This window comes from Rhinatrema bivittatum, chromosome 3, assembly GCF_901001135.1.
Source record: "Rhinatrema bivittatum chromosome 3, aRhiBiv1.1, whole genome shotgun sequence".
NCBI lineage: Eukaryota > Metazoa > Chordata > Amphibia > Gymnophiona > Rhinatrematidae > Rhinatrema > Rhinatrema bivittatum.
Window position 1 is genome coordinate 509,644,832 of NC_042617.1, and position 21,199 is coordinate 509,666,030.

At 46.2% G+C, this 21,199-nt stretch overlaps 1 protein-coding gene across 4 annotated transcripts in view; it reads left to right on the forward strand.

The window, feature by feature from the left end:
• ELP3 (elongator acetyltransferase complex subunit 3) overlaps positions 1-21,199 on the forward strand; it is a 466,764-nt gene that overhangs the window by 345,874 nt on the left and 99,691 nt on the right. For 3 of the 4 annotated variants that reach the window (XM_029596182.1, XM_029596180.1, XM_029596181.1), the window contains one exon: positions 5,174-5,401. The exons of the other annotated variant lie outside the window; for it this stretch is intronic. In XM_029596182.1, coding sequence (XP_029452042.1) covers positions 5,174-5,401 — 228 coding nt within the window. The remainder of the gene's footprint in view (positions 1-5,173; positions 5,402-21,199) is intronic. 4 annotated transcript variants of the gene reach the window in all.

Below are 21,199 nucleotides of genomic sequence, written 5' to 3' on the forward strand. Positions count from 1 at the left end.
AACCATTCCTTCAGTAAAGACAGCGAGACTAACCCAAGTGAGAGAAAGGGCCTTATCTTTAGCAGGCCCCACACTTTGGAACACAATGCCTCTAGCGATCAGATTACAAAAAGATCTCAAAACCTTTAAGAAAAGTTTAAAAACATGGCTTTTTAAATGTTGCAACCGTCCCTTCCTGACTGCTTCACTCCGCCTACCTTTCTTTCTTTGCACCTCCTCTCACTTTGGATGGATGCCTGGCTGCCGCGGCTTCTGCCTACCGTTCTCTCCGGCGTCCCCGGACCGGCTTGGGCGCGGCCTCCTGCCATGCTCCACTGGTACCTTAGGGCGCGCGCATTGTGCAGCCCTCTCTCTTATTTCCTACTTGGAGCGAACCTCAGGGGCATCCCTCTGTGTTGACGTCACGCTGCCCGGATATTTAAAGCCTACGATGTTTGCTAGCCTTTGAGTTAGCAAGGGGAATTCTTACGGATGGGATTCGCTCTCCGTTCCCAGCTACTCTGCCTCTCCAATCTTCCATTGGACTCTTAATGCTAATGGGGTACCCGCTCCTCGGGGGCCTCACTTGCTTTTCAGGTTGCTATCAGGAAACTGGTACTCGCTCCTCGAGGGCCCATGTTCCCTGACTCGTTGCCTGCTCCTACCTTCTCTTCTGCCTGGAGGGATTCGATATCTTCATCACCAGTGAGTACTACCATCTTCACCTCAGAGCTGTTCCCTGGAACCAGGTACTCACTCCTTGAGGGCCTGCCTCCGTTCCAGCCCTAGTGCCATCTCCTACGTGGAACCGCTGTGTGAGTACATCACCTTCAAGCCTCTCAGGGATCAGATACTCGCTCCTCGAGGGCCTGCTCTCCCTAACCTGGGGTTCTCCATACTGGTGCTTTGTGCATATTCCACTGTACTCATTATTCTCAGTTCTTTCCACTACAGCACTGCTACTGGAGGAGTCGCTGTTCCAGCGCCTGAGGGATACTAGCCCAGCCGGGCTACTTCTGCTGCTCACTACTGCCACCTCTGGTGGCTTCACCACATTGTCTAATAAAAGATCAATCTCTGTGTTTGTGTGTCCTAAGCTGAGCCTGACCTGTGGCCCCTCACGGGACTTCCCCCCGTGGGTGTAGTCAGCTGCCACAGTGTCCAAGGGTCCACCCAAACCTCACTAATTATAACCTTAAACAAGCATTATAAAGAGACTGGAGAATAGAAAATATACAGAAATAGGCAGAAGAGCACCAGCACACAGCACTATTCTAAGAATGTGCATTAGAATAGTCTATGAACTCTATATCACAATAAACATAATTGTAAACACTATGAATACAATTTTTACCCGTAAACAGTACCTTACAGGTACACCTGGTCATGACCTACTTCACTAAACAATTGATTGTCTTTAACGATATATTGTAACTGAACCATTAGTGGCACCTGTTAGAATGTACTCTAGTACGCATTCACCTACATTAATTTATGTGCCTACATGTAAACCATTGCGATGGTATATAACTTAGCGACGGTATAGAAAAGATTTTAAATAAATAAATAAAATAAATAAATATTTGCTGCTTTCAGTGGTAAAACATGGCATATCTCCCTACATTTCCCCCTTCTTAATCGGGATTAACCCGAAATGGAGCTTATTTCACTTTAGCCTATCTATCGGCTACTATGCAGGCCTCAGCTGTATGACATGTATGACCACCAATGATGACATCATCAACATGAGGTAGGAATAATGCAACAATAACAGTAGTCATGGTACTTATAAGGAATCATAATAATAATAATAATAGAATGGGAGTAATACAATAATGTAATAGCTAGAATAATAGTAATCAAATAGAATAATAGTAAATCAAATCACGGTGAACCTAGAAGATGTGGTAGGCCTGATTGACAAATTGAAGAGTAGTAAATCACCTTGGACCGAATGGTATACACCCCAGAGTTCTGAAGGAACTAAAAAATGAAATTTCAGACCTATTAGTAAAAATTTGTAACTTATCATTAAAATCATCCATTGTACCTGAAGACTGGAGGATAGCAAATGTAACCCCAATATTTAAACTGATTTAGACCTCTCATGATGCCTCTGTATCGCTCCATGGTGAAGACCGCACCTTGAATACTGTGTACAATTCTGGTCGCCGCATCTCAAAAAAGATATTATTGCGATGGAGAAGGTACAGAGAAGGGCTACCAAAATAAGGGGAATGGAACAACTCCCCTATGAGGAAAGACTAAAGAGGTTAGGACTTTTCAGCTTGGAGAAGAGACGACTGAGGGGGGATATGATAGAGGTGTTTAAAATCATGAGAGGTCTAGAACGGGTAGATGTGAATCGGTTATTTACTCTTTCGGATAGTAGAAAGACTAGGGGGCACTCCATGAAGTTAGCATGGGGCACATTTAAAACGAATCGGAGAAAGTTCTTTTTTACTCAATGCACAATTAAACTCTGGAATTTGTTGCCAGAGGATGTGGTTAGTGCAGTTAGTATAGCTGTGTTTAAAAAAGGATTGGATAAGTTCTTGGAGGAGAAGTCCATTACCTGCTATTAAGTTTACTTAGAGAATAGCCACTGCCATTAGCAATGGTAACATGGAATAGACTTAGTTTTTGGGTACTTGCCAGGTTCTTATGGCCTGGATTGGCCACTGTTGGAAACAGGATGCTGGGCTTGATGGACCCTTGATCTGACCCAGTATGGCATTTTCTTATTTTCTTATAATTAAAATCATTCTAATGAGGAAATGCAAAAATTATGAAGAAAAATAAATGGGCAAGAGTAATAGGAAATATATATGGGTGATAAAAAAAATAATTAAGTAATGTAGTTCTCACGTGGTGCATGCTGTAGAAATATGAGGTAGGGACATCATCTCAGACTAGAGGTAGAGTGTATGTGTGTGCAACCCTCTTTTTTCTAGTCTGCAAAGTGACAAAGTGTGATCACTGGATTGTCCGGTGCCTCATACAGTTCCAGAGATGGGGGCTGTGGGAGGTTTCACAAGCACATAGCTTTACGGTGAGACCTTCCTCGTGTGTGTCTCATTAGGGCCCTTACTCTTTTAAAGAGGGTGATTGAAAATAGGATATGGGCTATGATCACCATTGGTAAGGAATAAACAATACGTAGTCAGTTGTTGCAATCAGACACTGCTGGCGAGATAGTGGACCCTTAGGCCGACCTACCTAGAGTGACAGGGTAGGCCGGGAGGTGGAGCCACAGGCAGGAGGTGTTCACCCGGGAACCAGGAGCCTCCCGGGAGGAGCCCGTAGGGCACTGGGTCCTTGGGACTTGGAGATACAGGCAGAAAGTCCAGGGACTGAGAGAGGCTAGACCGGGACCAGAGCAAACAGGTGGGAGTGGAAGTCCAAAGGCACCCGTGAAGCAGGGGACCGGCTGTATAGGGCCAAGGGCCGGCTGAAGACAGGGCAGCGGGCGGCAGCGGAGTCTGTAGCAAACCGGAGGCTGAAGCAGGTTGTAGACTGAAGCGGAGTCGGTAGCAGACCGGAGGCTGAAGCAGGCTGTAGGCTGAAGCGGAGTCGGTAGTAAACCGGGGTCAGAGGCTGGCTGCAGGCTGAAGCGGAGTCAGTAGCAAACCGGGGTCAGAGGCTGGCTGCAGGCAGAAGCGGAGTCAGAGGCAAACCGGAGTCAGAGGCAGGCAGCAGGCTGAAGTGGAGTCGGAAGCAGACCGGAGTCAAAAGCAGGAAATGAGGAGATCACCAGGAACACAACTAAGTACAACTATGGAGTTGTGAACCTCGTTGCAAGGCGATGAGAGAGTTTGAGCGCCGGTTATATCGGGGCTTGGGCGTGACGTCAGCAGCACGGGCGGGGCCAGGCTTCCGGGAGTTGAACGCTCAAGATGGGCGTCCTCGCGCGTGAGAGACTGACTAGAAGCAGGCACGTAATGGCGGCCGCCACGTGGCGTGAGAGAAGCCCCCGGGGTCCAGAGCGGGCGGAATGCGGCGGAGGTAGGCAGGTTTGAGTCGTGGGTGGAGGGAAGCGGTAGAGACCGCAACAGTCAGTTTATAAAATGTCTTCATCTCTGGAATCATAATTGCAGTCAGCAACTTCTGCTGTGTCTTGGTCTACAGACAGTTCCACAGTGTGAGCATCTTTAATACCCTAAAAGATATACTAGGTTTTCATCAAAGTTGATTTCATGGCCCCGAAACACATTTAGGATTTCTATCTCTGTGGGAGCTGGATTTGGTTCTAGGTAGTGTAAGCACACACTCCCTACAGTAACTATTGAGTTCTTAGGTACTGTGACTAAAGAAACATTACTGGGTAAGGGACCTTACTGGTAACATCATCCTTGTTAGAAATAGCAAGTTCTTTCAGAGGGGTGCTAAGTAACCAAACATTATTTACAACAGCAACCTTTGTTTCAGAGAATTCATCATATTTTGTCATGGTAAACTTACATTTCTCTCAGACATTGTCCAAGGACAAACCACACAGAGCATCTGTAGTACCCTTAAGGAAAGGCTTACCGGGACATAACAATGTATATCCTTTGTTTGTTGGCATAGGCCTAAATTAGGAACTAAATATTGCTGTGGGTTGTCGCTCTGATAGGCTAGAAGGGCAGGTATACATTGTTTGTCCAGGTATCTACATTAATTACTTGTTAATTAATTAATTTTCACCTCACATGCTTTTTCTTCTGAAGAATACAGGAGCTGGATTACCATTTATTTATTTATTTATTTATAACTTTTTTATACCGAAGTTCAATTAACAGAGTTAATTATCAATCCGGTTTACATTACAACCAAACATTGACAGTAACAAAAGTTGTCTTACATAGAACAAGGGAGGAGATAACTTGGGCGCAACTTAAACAAATTGGTAAATCAGGGAACTTAAACAAATTGGTAGGTCATGAAGAGGGAGGGATGGCCTGAGAGAAGGGGGTGTGGAAGGAAAAGGGGTTATTACAATTTAACGGGGATGAGGAATGAGGGGTTATTGCAATTTAACGGGGATGAGGAAGTTACAATATAACTTCACCAACAGGTCTAATACCACTGAAACTGCTATTTAGTAGAGTTCTTTGCATTAATTAGTATCAAAATAATCCATTCATCCATGAAAGTGTCATCATCTTGCTTGTTTGTAAAATAAGATTGTTCTGCTTTTTATTCTTCATCAAAGGTTGAACTAATTAGAAGAGATTATGTAGCGAATGGTGGTTGGGAGACTTTCCTGTCCTATGAAGATCCTGAACAAGACATCCTGATTGGCCTTCTACGTTTACGGAAGTGCTCTGAAGAATCTTTCAGAGCTGAGCTGAAGGGGGGTGTCTCCATTGTCCGAGAGCTCCATGTCTATGGCAGTGTGGTTCCTGTTAGCAGTCGTGATCCTTCCAAATTTCAACATCAGGTACTTTAACTGGTATTCCTATCTTTTAGAATCCAGTCTCGTAAGGAAGATCCTTAGTCAGAAGTTACTTGGCAAGACTACCACTGAGATTCGGTCGCATTAATGAAATTCCGTGATTTAAAATTAAAATCCCAAATCGGGATTTTTTGCCTTATACATTATAATTTGAAATGGCAGAGCATCATTTATAGAATAAAGTACAGCTGTTTAGAAGTCAGTTTTTACTAATGCAGCTTCCAAAATGACAGACTGCAAAAGAATTAATCACAAAGCACTTTGAAACTAATGGAAGCATATACATAAACTTGTAAAATATGATATATAGTTTAGCTGTCTGTACACAGTAGTGTTTGAAGCTGTGTAACTCTTTGTAAGTATTAGAACTACTTTTGACTGGTCTTGTAAATAAGCCTCCGAGCTTAATAGACTGTCTCATGAACATGTCTTTGTTAAAAAAAAAAAAAAAAAAGGACTAATGAAATGACTGGTGCATAGGCTCGGTGGCGTGCGCAAGCCCCTGGACCTGCATAAGTCCCGGGGCTTGCATGGAGGGGCGTGCCAGGAGTGATGCTGTGTTTCGGGGGTGTGGTTCCGGCCAGGGGGGCGTTCCGGGGGCGTGACAGCGGTCCCTGGACCAGCCCCCGGACCGGAACATGGAGTGCGGCAGCCGGCCCGGCGCGTGCAAAGTTACACGCACAGGCTGCCGATTTTGGGCAGCCTTGCGCGCGCTGACCCCGGATTTTAATGGATACGCATGGCTACGCGCGTATCTATTGAAATCCCGCGTACTCTTGTTCGCGCCTGGTGTGCGAACAAAAGTACGCGTGTGCGCAGAGTTATAAAATCTGCCCCTCTTTGTTTCTATCTCTCATATATCCATCTGTCTTGTCTATGTAGTTGCATTAGGGCAACTAAAGGTATGTATGCAGGCATTACAGACCATTCTTACTAATGTGACTTTTTCTGTATTTTCAAAGAAAATAAATTTAAAAAAGAAGCCATTTTTAAGGGAATGTTGAAATATAATTTAAATATTGCTACAAAGCAGGCTTCTTTTGAAACTTCTTATTTTTTGGCAAGATGATGGTGGTATGTTGTATATCTGGGTTTTTTGTTTTTTTTAAACATATCCTTCATGTGACCATGATTTTCTTGGCAACATACTACAGTGGTTTGTCATTGTCTTGTGCATTCCACAACGCCTGGTCTTACCAGTTAGACTCCCTTCCAATTACTACCCAGGAATGACCCTTTTCAGCTTCCAAGATCTGATAGGTTCCGGTTCATTTAGGGTAGTGTTGCTTACGGGTTCTGTAAGGTCAGTAGGGATTTAAAAAATAACAGTAGCCTTCCAGGCTTTCCTATAGCTTCTACTATTGCATAGGTCTGTTTGCAACATCTGTGGCATTATGAAAAGATAGGGGGAAACCTTTGCAGGATCCAGTGCAAGCATGGAAATTCACGTTTTTCCATATTGTACTGACTGCTTTTTACAATGCAAGGTCACAAAAGAAACTCACTAAGGAACTATAAATTGAGAGACCTGTGTCAAAGCTTGTGTATGAAATCCTACACTATGTTTTGGAGAGCAAAAATTTGCTAAGGCTATGGCAAAGACAGTTTTCTGAAGATTTTCCCCAGGTAACTAAGCAGTTACCCAGATAAAATCAAGGACTGATTTTCTTTCCCTCCTTCCTCTATGGGAAGGAGGGAAGGTAGAGGAAGGGTAGGCAGAGCTGGTTGACATTGCATGGGATTTCATTCATGGCACAGATGTTGCACCTGCAAAGTCCTTGGGTACAAAAGTACATAAGGTGCAGGCAACCAAATTTTCAAAGGGAAACTTTATTGGGCGTTCCCCTTCAAATATCTGCTTGCCAGGCCCATGGGTACATTAGTACCCAAGGACTTTGCAGGTGCAAAGTTTATGCTGTAAATGAAATGCAGGCATGCAAACACTCTGCTGATTTAAAAATTGTACCAGTAATGTTTAGGGAAGGTTGATCTAGGCATTGCTTCATTAGCAATTCTTTCTAGTGCATACATTGATCTTCATTACTGTATACTGACCTTAGTTTTACCTTTTCATAAGGGGCCTCAGTTCTGAGAGATTTATGTTTATTATTCTGAAATCAGTTTTGTATATTAAAACTAATGTGTGATTGCCAGAAGTTGCTAATGGGTATGTGATGGTGTGGGGCTTCCCTTCCCAAAGCATGCCGCGCACATGTTATAAACTCCAGGCTCGGCACGCGCAAGGGGGTCCACACATGTGTACCTTGCGCGCGCCAAGCCCGAGGGGAGCCCCAGTGGCTTTCCCCGTTCCCTCCAAGGCCGCTCCGAAATCGGAGCGGCCTTGGAGGGAACGGGGAAATCGGAGCGGCCTTGGAGGGAATTTTTTTTCCGGCCCCCCCCCCCACCTTCCCCTCCCTTCCCCTATCTAACCCACCCCCCACCTTCCCCTCCCTTCCCCTATCTAACCCACCCCCCAGCCCTACCTAAATTCCCCCTCCCTTACCTTATTTTATGTCTTACACCTGCTGGCGTGCGAACCTTCGGCACGGCCGGAACACAGGAGTGCTCGGGACATGCTCCTGGACCGCTGTCACGCCCCTGACCCCGGACACGCCCCCGGATCGCTGTCACACCCCAGACACGCCCCCTTCCCACCCCTTTTCCGAAGCCCCGGGACATACGCGCGTCCCGGGACTTGCGCATGCCGCCGAGCCTATGCAAAATAGGCTCAGCGCACGCAGGGGCAGATTTTCTCGGGTTACGCGCGTAGCCTTTGAAAATCTGCCCCTCAGAGAGCAGAGTGATATAAGGAGGCTTGATTGAAAAGTTTTAGCTGTAAAAATCCCTCCCTGAACCAGAGAGAAAGTATAACAGCAGGATTTTGAAAAGTAGAACCAATCTCCCTGAAAGAACAATAGAACATAGTGGGAAAAAGCACTGATACTGCTTTTTTTTTTTTAGTAATTGTCCCTAAAAAAAAAAAAAAAAAGTTTGGTATGGTTCAGAAGCACAGCTACAGACTGGTTGCAGCTGATCAGGGGATTGTTAAGGAATTTCTTGCTAGAACAACTGTGTTTTGTCCCAGAATACTGTTCTAGAAGGTTTGTTGATAAAGAAATTGTATGTTCAGTCCAAGAGTACTGCTCCAGAGGGTTTGCAGTTAGCAGAACTTTCTTAAGTAATGGTCTGTTAGAAGAAAATGTATGTTTTGAGTTTGAATTATCTCCTAGGAGCAACTACGTAATAGGTTAAAAGATACAATTGACGAGGAATTCCAATTGACATTGTTAGAAGGGGGATATGTGTGTTGGGTTCAACATTCCTGTGCTAGAGAGTTTGCAGTTAACTCAAAATTATTAACTAAATGGCCATTAGAAAAATCTGCAGGTTTGTTTAAATAAGTATATGGGAATAAGCCCATAGGAGGTATGTTTGTGAAACCTTAAACTGTGAATATGAATACTAAAATTAATGGAAGCTGTCTGTAAGAAACCTAAATGCTTCCTTCCGCTGTTAACCTGGTCTCAAGCGCTAAAAAGTGTTAAGTCATGCATTGAAGCTAATTGAAGTTCCCTAAACTCTGTGATGTTTTGGGATGGAATCTTAACCCTGCTGTGTAATTAAAGGAGAAGAAAAATAAAGCTGTACTCTAGTGTATTTCAGTGGTTGTGTGATGATTGGGGGGAAAACCAGGGGTTAATAAAGGGTTTAGAATTATAGGATTTCAGGCTTCATCCCCTTAAGCTTTAGGGAAGTGAAATTGGTTGTTGGGGTGATGGTGACCAGAGAGGGAGCCATTACTAAAGGTGTATCGCAGGGCTTTAGAAAACAAAATACCTCAGGGTATGATGGACTGACTGCCCTCATGCCTCTACACTGCCAAACCCACTAGTTATCATAAGTCTCCTCTATAGAGTCCAACCTGGATTCTATACAGGAGGACCAGATGCAGGTGCGTCGTTATACTCAGTAACTGATAAATTCTACAAAGGAGAAGAAAGTTTGGCCACATAGATCATTTTCATAATTGATGATAAGGTGTCTGTAGAAGATTTAAACATTCAACCAAATAGTTCTTAAATAAATGCACTCTCAATGGAGAAAGGTGAATAATGGAGTGCCCCAGGGATCTGTTCTGGGAACACTGCCTTTTAACATATTTATAAATGATCTGAAAATGGGAACAGTAAGTGAGGTGATCAAATTTGCAAATGATTTAATTTACAAGAGCATTGTGAGAAATTGCAAGAGGTTATCGCAAGATTGGGAGACTGGGCACGCAATGGCAGATAACATTTAATGTGGACAAATGTAAAGTGATGCATATAGGAAAGAGCACTCTTAAACTATAGCTACACAATGCAAGGTTCCATGTTAGGAGTTACCCCTCAGGAAAAGGATCTAGGCGTCATCGTTGATTAAACATTGAAATCCTTTGCTCAGTATGCGGCGGCGGCCAAGAAAGCAAATAGAATGATAGTAATTATTAGGAAAGGAATGGAGAATAAAACAGAATATCATAATGCCTCTGTATCGCTCCATGGTGTGACCACATCTTGAGTACTGTATGCAGTTCTGATCACTATATCTCAAAAAAGATATAGTGGAATTAGAAAAGGTACAGAGAAGGGCAACCAAAATGATAAAAGGGATGAAACAATATCCCCTATAAGGAAAAACTAAAGAGATTAGGGTTCTTCAATTTGGAGAAGAGATGGCTGAGGGGAGATATGATAATGAACGGATGAACCCATTGGTTGTTTAGTCTTTCAAAAAGTACAAAGATTAGGATCATACAGTGAAGCTACCAAGTAAAACATTTAAAACAAATAGGAGAAAATATTGTTTTAATCAATGCATAATTAAGCTCTGAAATTTGTTACCAGAGAACATGATGATAATTGTTAATGTAGCTGGGTTTAAAAAAGATTTTGACAAGTTCCTGCAGGAAAAGTCTATAAACCATTATTAAAGTGGACTTAGGGAAATCCACAGCTTATCCTCATGATAAGCAGTAAGGAATCTATTTACTATTTGGGATCCTGCCAGGTATTTGTGACCTGGATTGGCCACTGTTGGAAACAGGATACTGGGCTTGATGGACCTTTGATCTGATCCAGTATGGCAGAACTTCTGTTCTTGTAATATATTACCAAATCATGGAAAATTGAAGATTCATTTGGCGAGAAATTTTGTAATGCTTCATTTTTTCTGGAAGTATAAATCTTTCTTTAACAACAGAAGAATCAAATTATCCTATCTTCTGCGTACTTCATTGCATGCAAATATATCTCATGCATATTCATTAGACCATTTTATAACATTCGAAGACCAGAGTTGCCTACCCGTGTTAAACACTGGACAGTATTTTGTGCTCCAGGGATCTGTATTGGGACCCATACTTTTCAATATATTTATAAATGATCTGGAAAGAAATACGACGAGTGAGGTAATCAAATTTGCAGATGATACAAAATTGTTCAGAGTAGTTAAATCACAAGCAGATAGTGATAAATTGCAGGAAGACCTTGTGAGGCTGGAAAACTGGGCATCAAAATGGCAGATGAAATTTAATGTGGATAAGTGCAAGGTGATGCATATAGGGAAAAATAACCCATGCTATAGTTACACAATGTTAGGTTCCATATTAGGAGCTACCACCCAAGAAAGAGATCTAGGCGTCATAGTGAAATCATCGGTTCAGTGTGCTGCAGCAAGTCAAAAAAGCAAACAGAATGTTGGGAATTATTAGAAAGGGAATGGTGAATAAAATGGAAACTGTCATAATGCCTTTGTATCGCTCCATGGTGAGATCGCACCTTGAATACTGTGTACAATTCTTGTCGCCGCATCTCAAAAAAGATATAGTTGCGATGGAGAAAGTACAGAGAAGGGCGACCAAAATGATAAAGGGAATGGAACAGCTCCCCTATGAGGAAAGACGAAAGACGTTAGGACTTTTCAGCTTGAAGAAGAGATGGCTGAGGGGGGATATGATAGAGGTGTTTAAAATCATGAGAGGTCTAGAACTGGGAAATGTGAATCTGTTATTTACTCTTTCAGATAATAGAAAGACTAGGGGGCACTCCATTAAGTTAGCATGTGGCACATTTAAAATTAATCGGAGAAAGTTCTTTTTTACTCAACGCACAATTAAACTCTGGAATTTTTTGCCAGAGGATGTAGTTAGTGCAGTTAGTATAGCTGTGTTTAAAAAAGGATTGGATAAGTTCTTGGAGGAGAAGTCCATTACCTGCTATTAATTAAGTTGACTTAGAAAATGGCCACTTCTATTACTAGCAACAGTAACATGGAATAGACTTAGGGGTAGATTTTATAAATTTGCGCGAGCGCGTACTTTTGTTTGCGCACCAGGCGCGAACAAAAGTACACTGGATTTTATAAGATACGCGCGTAGCTGCGCGTATCTTATCAAATCCGGGGTCGGCGGGCGCAAGGGGGCTGCCTGTTCCCTCCAAGGCCGCTCCGAAATCGGAGCGGCCTCGGAGGGAACTTTCTTTCCATCCCCCCCCCCGCACCCTCCCGGCCCTATCTAAACCCCCCCTACCTTTGTTGCCAGATTTACGCCTGCCAAAAGCAGGTGTAAATCTGCGCGCGCCAGTAAGCTGCTGGCGCGCCATCACCCGACCCGGGGGCTGGTCCGGAGGCCTCGACCACGCCCCTGGGCCGGTCCCACGCCCCCGGTCGCGCCCCGAACCGCCCCTGATCCCGGACACGCCCCCTCCCCGCCCCTTTTACGAAGCCCCGGACTTACGCTCGTCCCGGGGCTCTGCGAGCGCTGGCACGCCGGCACGCGAATGCCCTGCACGCATAAATCCGGGTGGATTTACGCGCGCAGGGCTTTTAAAATCTGGTCCTATGTTTTTGGGTACTTGCCAGGTTCTTATGGTCTGGATTGGCCACGTTTGGAAACAGGATGCTGGGCTTGATGGACCCGTGGTCTAACCCAGTATGGCATGTTCTTATGTTCTTATCTAGTTTGCCCTCTAAGCCTTAAATTTTACCTTATGAAGGTTGATATCTCAACTATAAGTTCCTTTGCTATAAAGTCTGCAGTATTATCTGATAGTGAGCTTCATATCTTGCTGCATCCAGAGTTGGAGTTTACAAAGTTGCCCCTGACACATATTCCTTCAAGAGGCTAGAATTGCAAGTCCCAACATTATTGCACCACTGTTCCCTATTGACGACAAAAAGCTTCTGATGCAGATAACCTTACATGAAGGAGAAACAAGGGACCTGAGACTTTACAGGCTTTCAACATCTTCAGGTGCCACAGAGCTGTCTGATACAACAAGCATGGAAGCCCTTGTGACACCTTCCACTATCGCTCCACCAGAACCAGATGGTGTGATGTCCCCCCTGCACTCTCTCCAGCTTTTCCAGATTTGCCAGACAGAAAAAAACTGTCCATAAGTCCCTTAAGCATCTGCCTGAAAGGAGGCTTTAGAATGAGGGGTCATGGGATGTGGATGAAAGGGGATAGACTCAGGGGTAATCTAAGGAAATTTTTCTTTACGGAGTGGGTATTGGATGCATTGAACAGTTTTCCCATGAAGGCGATGGACACAAGAATGGTATCTGAATTCAAGAAAGCATGCGATAAACACAGTGGATCTCTATAGGAGTGGTAGGGATTTTAAAGCTGATGGATGGGCAGACTGGATAGGCCAAATGTGTTTTTCCTGGCGTGTAGCCAGATGGACTCAGAACGAATGGGATAGTATCCGCGTGCTAGCAGTTGGAGACGGATCTGACGTCAGCACGGGGGTATATATATCCCCACAGGAAGCGTAGCAACTCAGTAATTTCCGTCTCCAAAGCAGTTTGGAGTGCCTGCACGCTAGTTGAGCGTGCTTTCCAAGACTACTTTAATTTTTCTCTTTTCTTATAATTCTAGATTCTACTTTCTACAAAAATATCGAGCCCCGCACTCCTGCGGTGATACCCGAAGGTCACTCCCCCAGTAGAGTTGCCCGGGGTGATTTCCGTGATCCCCCCGGAGGTTAAGTCCTCGGTCCGGCCGAAGCGCGGCAGGGACATAGCCCCCGGGCGAGGTTCGGGTGAGGCATACGAGGCACCTCGGTCCTGGCATGGACGAGGTAGCGGGTGCATATCCTCAATCGCGGTGGTGAAGGTTTTTGCCTGCTCTCCCCGCAGCCGGAGACCGCCTGCGTTCCAGCCAAGAAGCGCCGAGGTTCAGGTGAGGCGTACATCTAGTGTTTTGGGTCTCCAAAGGAACAGAGGATCGGCGGCGTGGCACGCCAAGGAGGGCGCCATTTTGTGGACCTCGTTCAGGTAGGGCGCCGGTAATAGGCGCAGGTTTATTCCTCCTTGTGCGTATATTGCCTTCTTCCTGTGAGGTATTGCCACCCGCATATTGCTGAGAGCTTATTGAATGCTATTAAGACCGTGTTGCGGCCTGTATATTACTTCACGCATATTGAATGCCATTGAGCGCTGTTGACCGCCTAATGGTGGAGCGCATACTGAATGCCATTCTTACTAACTGCATATTGCTGAGTACATATGGCCTACCTATTGAGCGTGTGTTGCTAAACCGCCTACTTGCTGAGAGCATACTGAATGCCATTATTGCTACTTGCATATTGCTAAGAGCTTATTGAATGCCATTGACCGTGTATTCATGATCGCCTTTTGCTGAGAGCGTATGATATATCTTTTAGCGTTCTTAAGCGGCTTATTAAGGAGCGCCTGTTATATTGAGCGCCTATTGCTGCCGCATAGTATTGAGCGCCTGTTCTATTGAGCGTATATTGCTGCCGCATATTATTGAGCGCCTGTGCTACTAAGCGTATCTTGCTGCCGCATATTATTGAGCGCCTGTGTATTCAGTGCCTATTGCTGCCGCTTAGTATTAAGCGCCTATTGTATTAAGCGTATATTGTGGCCGCTTTTCATTCAGCGCATACTATGGATCAAAACGCATCTGCGTCTTCAGCGGGTGCGCCGCCTGCCTCCGGCATTAAAGCCCTCGGCCTCTGCTCTGCATGCCAGCTTCGGGCTATACACAGTGAAGAGCCAAACTTCCTGTGTGCCCAATGTGAAGAGGCCGTGGGACCCTCGGGCCAGGACCCGTCTCAGCCGCGATTTGCGGACAGCTCCCCAGGGGCTACCCCGGATTTAGCAGGCAGTCTCGACCAATCAGGAATCCCGGGGGATCTTGTACCCCGGCGATTAGAGGCTGCTTCAATTTCCTGGGTGGATCTTTTAAGGGGATTCATGCTTTTGTACAGATGCAGACGGCTTCCCGTCCAGGCCCTGCGCTTCCTGCTGTTCCTGTGGTTTCTGTGATTCCGACGGTGGCCGCGACCGCGGCGGCTGCTCTGGCGGCTGCTGCGGCGGCGGCTCCGGCGGATCCTGTTCCTGGACCCTCATGCTCTTATCGTGAGCGGGACCTCCCGCCGCTGGACAGCCCAGATCAGTCAGACCAGGAGTTTTCACCGGACGAATCCGAACTCCCGGACGAAGGGGACCTTCCCCCAGGGATTGAACCATATAGAACCATGAGGCGGTTCTTCCCTAAGGAGGATCTCTCCGACCTGGTGTCCCAGTGTCTGGCGGAGTTGGATATTACAGGTCCCAGCGCTACGGTACCCTCTGCGCAGAACACCCTGCTGGAAGGTCTTCGCCCTACAGCCCGCCATTTTCCATTCTTGCAAGCAGCACAACAACTGATAGATTTAGAATGGGCGGCACCAGTGGCTTCTTTTAAAGGGGGCCGGGCCCTGACGGGCATGTACCCATTGACACCGGCTATCCAGGACCTGCTGGCGTGCCCTCAGGTGGACGCCTTGATTAGCGCTGTGGTCAAGCGCACTACCATTCCAGTTGAAGGGGGGATGGCCCTCAAGGAGCCTCATGACCGGCGACTGGACGCCATTCTGAAACAGACCTTTGAGGTGGCAGCTCTATCTTTGTGGATCGCGACCTGCTGCACAGTGGTGAAGCGTGCCTGTTTGTCACAGGTTAGGAACAACGCTCCAGCAGCTGACATGGAGTCCGCTCTTTCATTCCTCACGGATGCTGCATCTGACCTGGTCCGGACAACAGCTAAGGGGATCTCCTGCTCCGTAGCCGCCAGGAGGCAGCTCTGGATCCGGAGATGGTCAGCTGATGCTCCTTCAAAGTCACGCCTCACCAGATTGCCCTTTAAGGGCTCTTTCCTATTTGGCAGCGACCTTGATAAACTGGCCAGTACATGGGGTGCCTCTCCAGTGCCTAGACTGCCGGAAGATCGGTTCAGAAGGGGCCAGCGCGCTTTGCCAAGGCCCTCCAGGGGCAGGAGTTCCCAGCGCTTTGTTCCTTACAGGGGTCGCTACCAGGCACCATGTCCTCAGGCCAGGAATCAGTCCTTTCGGACCAAGCAGCGCAAGAGGGGAGCGGGCCCGGGCTCGGGTCCCGGCGGCGCCTCACAATGAAAATCTGCCGATTCATCTGGGGGACGGGGCCATAGGGGGAAGGTTAACCCTCTTCTACCCCAGATGGGTCGAGATCACGTCGGACCAGTGGGTCCTCGCCATTATCCGGGAGGGATATTATCTGGACTTTCATCATCTCCCTCCGGACAAGTTTGTGGAATCATCATGTCCCATGCACAAGAAGGCAGCATTGGAAGCTACCTTGGCGAGGCTCCTGTCCTTGAGAGCCATCATCCCAGTACCTGCCTGGGAAGTGAATTCTGGACACTATTCCATTTATTTCATGGTACCCAAGAAAGGGGGCACCTTTCGGCTTGTGCTGGACCTCAAATCAGTCAATCGCTACTTACGGGTACCGAGGTTTCGCATGGAGACCCTGCGCTTTGTCAAGGCTGCAGTACAGCCAGGAGAATTCCTCACTGCGTTGGACCTGTCAGAGGCATATCTGCATATCCCGATCCATCCGGATCATCAGCGCTACCTACGCTTCAAGGTTCTAGGCCGCCACTTCCAATTCCGGGCTCTGCCCTTCGGGTTGGCCACGTCACCACGGACATTTACCAAGGTGGTCGTAGTGGTGGCAGCGGCACTCAGGCGGGAAGGAATTTTGGTCCATCCCTACCTAGACGACTGGCTCATCAGGGCGAAATCTCGAGAGGAGAGCCTTCGGACAACCGACAGAGTGATCGCCCTTCTGGAAAGCTTGGGCTGGGTAATCAATCTCAGCAAGAGCTGCCTACAGCCTTCCCAGTCTCTGGAATACCTGGGAGTGCAATTCGACACGCAGGCAGACACAGTCAGTCTCACTGCCAAGAGAAGGTTGAAACTTCAGACGTGTATCCAGTACTTGATGGGAGCCAGTCGGCCCATAGCGTGGGATTATCTGCAAGTTCTTGGTCTCATGGCATCCACCCTGGAAGTGGTACCTTGGGCAAGGGCACATATGAGACCCCTACAACACACTCTCGCTGGAGCCCTCGTCTACGGAACTATTCCACGCACCTACCTCTGCCTGCCAGAGTCCGGACACAGTTACGGTGGTGGCTGCAGTCCGACCACATGAGCAAGGGGTCAAGGATGTCCTCTCCCACGTGGACGCTGCTCACCACAGATGCCAGCCTGAGCAGCTGGGGAGCGCACTGCGAAGGACTCACCGCACAAGGGCGGTGGCGCGGAGAAGAGTCAGCGTGGAACATCGACCGTCTAGAGGCTCGGGCAGTCCGATTGGCATGCCTTCGATTTGCGCACAGACTGAAGAACAGATCAGTCAGAGTGATGTCCGACAACGCCACCACGGTGGCATACATCAACCATCAGGGCGGAACCAGAAGCCGGCAGGTATCTCTGGAGATCGCCCCACTGATGGTTTGGGCAGAGGCGAATCTTCGGGACATCTCCACCGTTCACATCGCCGGGAAGGACAATACCACGGCAGACTTCCTCAGCAGAGAAAGTCTAAATCCGGGAGAGTGGCAGCTGTCACCCACAGCCTTCCAGATGATTGTGGATCACTGGGGGATCCCGGACATGGATTTACTGGCGGACAAGTCCAATGCTCAAGTACCCAGATACTTCAGCCGCAAGCGCGATCCATTTTCCCACGGAATCGATGCCCTGGTTCAGCCGTGGCCTCCAGGGACTCTGCTATACGCCTTTCCTCCGTGGCCTCTGCTGGGCACTATCATCCACAAGATTCAGAAGCACCGGGGCCTAGTTCTTCTAGTGGCACCAGACTGGCCAAGAAGACCCTGGTACGCAGACATGAGAAGATTTCTGGCAGGGGAGCCTCTTCCCCTGCCTCCTCTCTGGGACCTTCTACGTCAAGGTCCCATCATCCACGAGGATCCAGCTCAATTCTCTCTTACGGTCTGGCCATTGAGAGGGCTAGACTGAAGAAAAGAGGTTACTCGGAGCCCGTGATTGATACACTCCTCCGAGCTCGCAAGTTTTCCACGTCCCTCACCTATGTCAGGATCTGGAGAGTGTTTGAAGCATGGTGCGACACTCATGGCACCAATCCACATGTGACCATAATCCCTATTGTGTTGGATTTCCTGCAGGATGGACTTCAGAAGGGTCTCTCCCTCAGCTCCATCAAAGTTCAGGTGGCTGCGCTGTCTTGCTATGGTCCCAGGAGGGATGGCAAGACCATCACCAAGCACCCAGATGTTTCTCGCTTCCTGCAAGGAGTCAAGCATATTCGTCCGCCACTGAAGTGGCCTGTGCCTTTGTGGAACCTCAACCTTGTTTTGGATTTCCTCGCGGGATCCACCTTCAGACCCCTTCGGGGCCTGTCTCTCCGTTCTCTAACCTTGAAGATGGTGTTCTTGCTGGCTGTATGTTCAGCCCGCCGCATCTCAGAGCTACAAGCACTGTCCTGCAGTGATCCATTTCTCCGAATCACTCCTGAGGCTATCCATCTTCGGACGGTCCCCTTCTTTCTACTGAAAGTGGCCTCACAGTTTCATCTTAACCAAACCATATCCTTGCCTACCACGGCAGGTTTGAAGAAATCTGAAGAAGGGCGTTTATTGTGCCATCTCGACATTGGCAGATTACTGCCCAGATATCTGGAAGTGACACAACAACTACGAAAGACGGACCATCTGTTCGTCCTGCACAGCGGGAAGAAGCAAGGTGAAGCGGCCTCGCGGCCCACCATCGCCCACTGGATTAAAGAAGTTATCAGAGCAGCTTACGTAGAAGCCGGGAAGTCTCCGCCTCTACAAGTCAAGGCTCATTCTACCAGAGCACAAGCGACATCCTGGGCTGAATCCAGGATGCTGTCGCCTGCAGAAATCTGTAAAGCAGCGACGTGGTCCTCCCTCCATACCTTCTCCAGATTCTACCGTCTGGATGTCCAGGCCAGGGAGGACTCAGCATTTGCAAGGGCGGTACTACATGGTTCTCAGGCAGCCTCCCGCCCAGGCTGGGAGTACATCTTTTGTACATCCCATTCGTTCTGAGTCCATCTGGCTACACGCCAGGAAATGTTGAGATTACTACCTGATAATCTCCTTTTCCTTAGTGTAGACAGATGCACTCAGCATCCCGCCCAGCTGCCTGTGTACATGGGTTTCACCGATTCAAGGTAAGCCATGTCTTCTGTTCCATAAGAGCGTACACTCTACCTGGTGTCAACGCCTTCCGGTTGTGAATGCTGGCGGTCTCCAGCTACTATCAATCGGTCAGGGGAATCCTGTTTTCACTTTTCACTGAGCGTCAGTACACACATCCATAACAGCTTTTGCAAGGAAGGTTACTGAGTTGCTACGCTTCCTGTGGGGATTATATATATCCCCGTGCTGACGTCAGATCCGTCTCCAACTGCTAGCACGCGGATACTATCCCATTCGTTCTGAGTCCATCTGTCTACACTAAGGAAAAGGAGATTATCAGGTAGTAATCTCAACATTTTTGCCATCACATTTCTATGTCTCTGTTAGTGTGCTTTCCCTTTGTTCTGCTTTTCTCAGGTATTTTGCTTATTTGGAGGCTCTTGCATCCGCATGTGAGTTTCCATTCTCATATCTGTAGATTGTACTAATTCACGTCATAAGGAGAGTTCAATTTTGTCAAACCTTTGGAACTTGTATCCTGAAAATATGTATTTTTTGACCCAGCAATCCCTGATCCTTTAGGTTTCCAGCTCAGTCGGAACAAGTGTTGGAATATGGTGCCATAAGCCTTCATTCCCCTATTTTATATCCTTTCCTAACTTAATTTAGTTGAATCCTTGCAGTGACAGTTTTCACCTAGCAGCCATGCACCCAGAGTCCTGTAATCTTGGCGTTAAATCCAACCACTAAGTGTCAGTATTGCACAATGACTATGGTATTCGACATTCCTTCATTCCCCATCCTTGGGACTCTGAACAAGGGAATGAAAGACCTGAATTTGGAATTGAACACAGGTCCTTCTGTTTTTGCTAGACAGACAGACACCATAGAAGGAGAGAATCTAGAAAAAAATGCTGTTGTATCAGAAAAGTATTGGACCATAGGGTGTTAGAAGTTATGTTTAGAAATACCAAAGCGTGCTTGCACTTCAAGCCTATAGCATTATTTATTTATCTATTTATTTATTTATTTGTGAGTTTTTCTATACCAAGGTTTGGTACAAGCCTTCACTTCGGTTTACATTTGCAACAACTTTTACAGTATAACTTTAATAGTAGTGATACCAGAATAACAGTCATAATAGTGTAAGCAAATATACAGTATAACGTTAATGACAGTGGCACTAAAGTAACCGTCATAAGTGTAAACAGTAGATATTAAATTGTAATTGAACATCAATATAACAATAACAGTGGGTGTAATGTGTGCTAGTTTGAAGGTAGTACATTAAGATCTTGATATGAACAAAGGTGGACAATACAATGAACTTCAAATCCTAATGTGAAAGAAGTGCTTGATGTTGTGCGTGTGATAGGTAACATTTGCATACAAAATGAGGATTAATTTACATACTGAGCGAGAGCAAATTAACATAAGGCAATTCAATTAATTGTTTATAGTAAAAAGCCAATCATAGAATTTTGACAATTGTGTAACATAGTTTAGTGGTTGGAAATGTATAAGTGTAAAATCCTTTATAGTGTCTTATTAGTAAAATCATTTGAGAGTTTTATACTGGTGCTTTGCGTAGCACTCTTTCTTCTCTATAAGGAATACCTTATTATAAGATGTATAGCATTTAATAAAAAGCTTTTCTCCAAAGCTGTTGGCTCTAAGCGTCTAATTCATTGATCCACAACACTTACACATTTCCACTGAGCCATCACATTGACCCTTATAATAATAATATTGAAAGAAGTGTGCTTTGAGCCTGATATTCAAAAGACCTAGGCACCTAGAGGTCAATATTCAAAGCCATTTAACTGGATAACTCACAAGTTATCTGGCTAAATGGCAACATTTTGAATATTGAGGTACTTATTTGGCTAGATTTTAGTCAGATAAGTCATTATCTGGCTAAAATCTAGTTGGATTTAATGGAGGCATTCCAAGGACATTTTGGACCTTGCCTAATTTATCCAGCTAACTTAGCATATTTTCAGTTGTATCTAGATAACTTTACCCTGCCTCAGAGCAAATCTAAATTTTTCCAGTCTTGTATGGCCAAATTATTTTCCACTTAACTGGATATTTTCAAAGATATCTGGTTAAGTGGCACTATTAAACAAAATAAAAAAGAACAGCAGTTCATTCGGGCCTGTGGCTCGATTCACATCCCCACCTCCAGTATTTCACAAATAGCCGTGTTGGACCCAAACGCCTTTAAAACTGAGTAAAAAAAATATTTTGAGTTCCCAGAT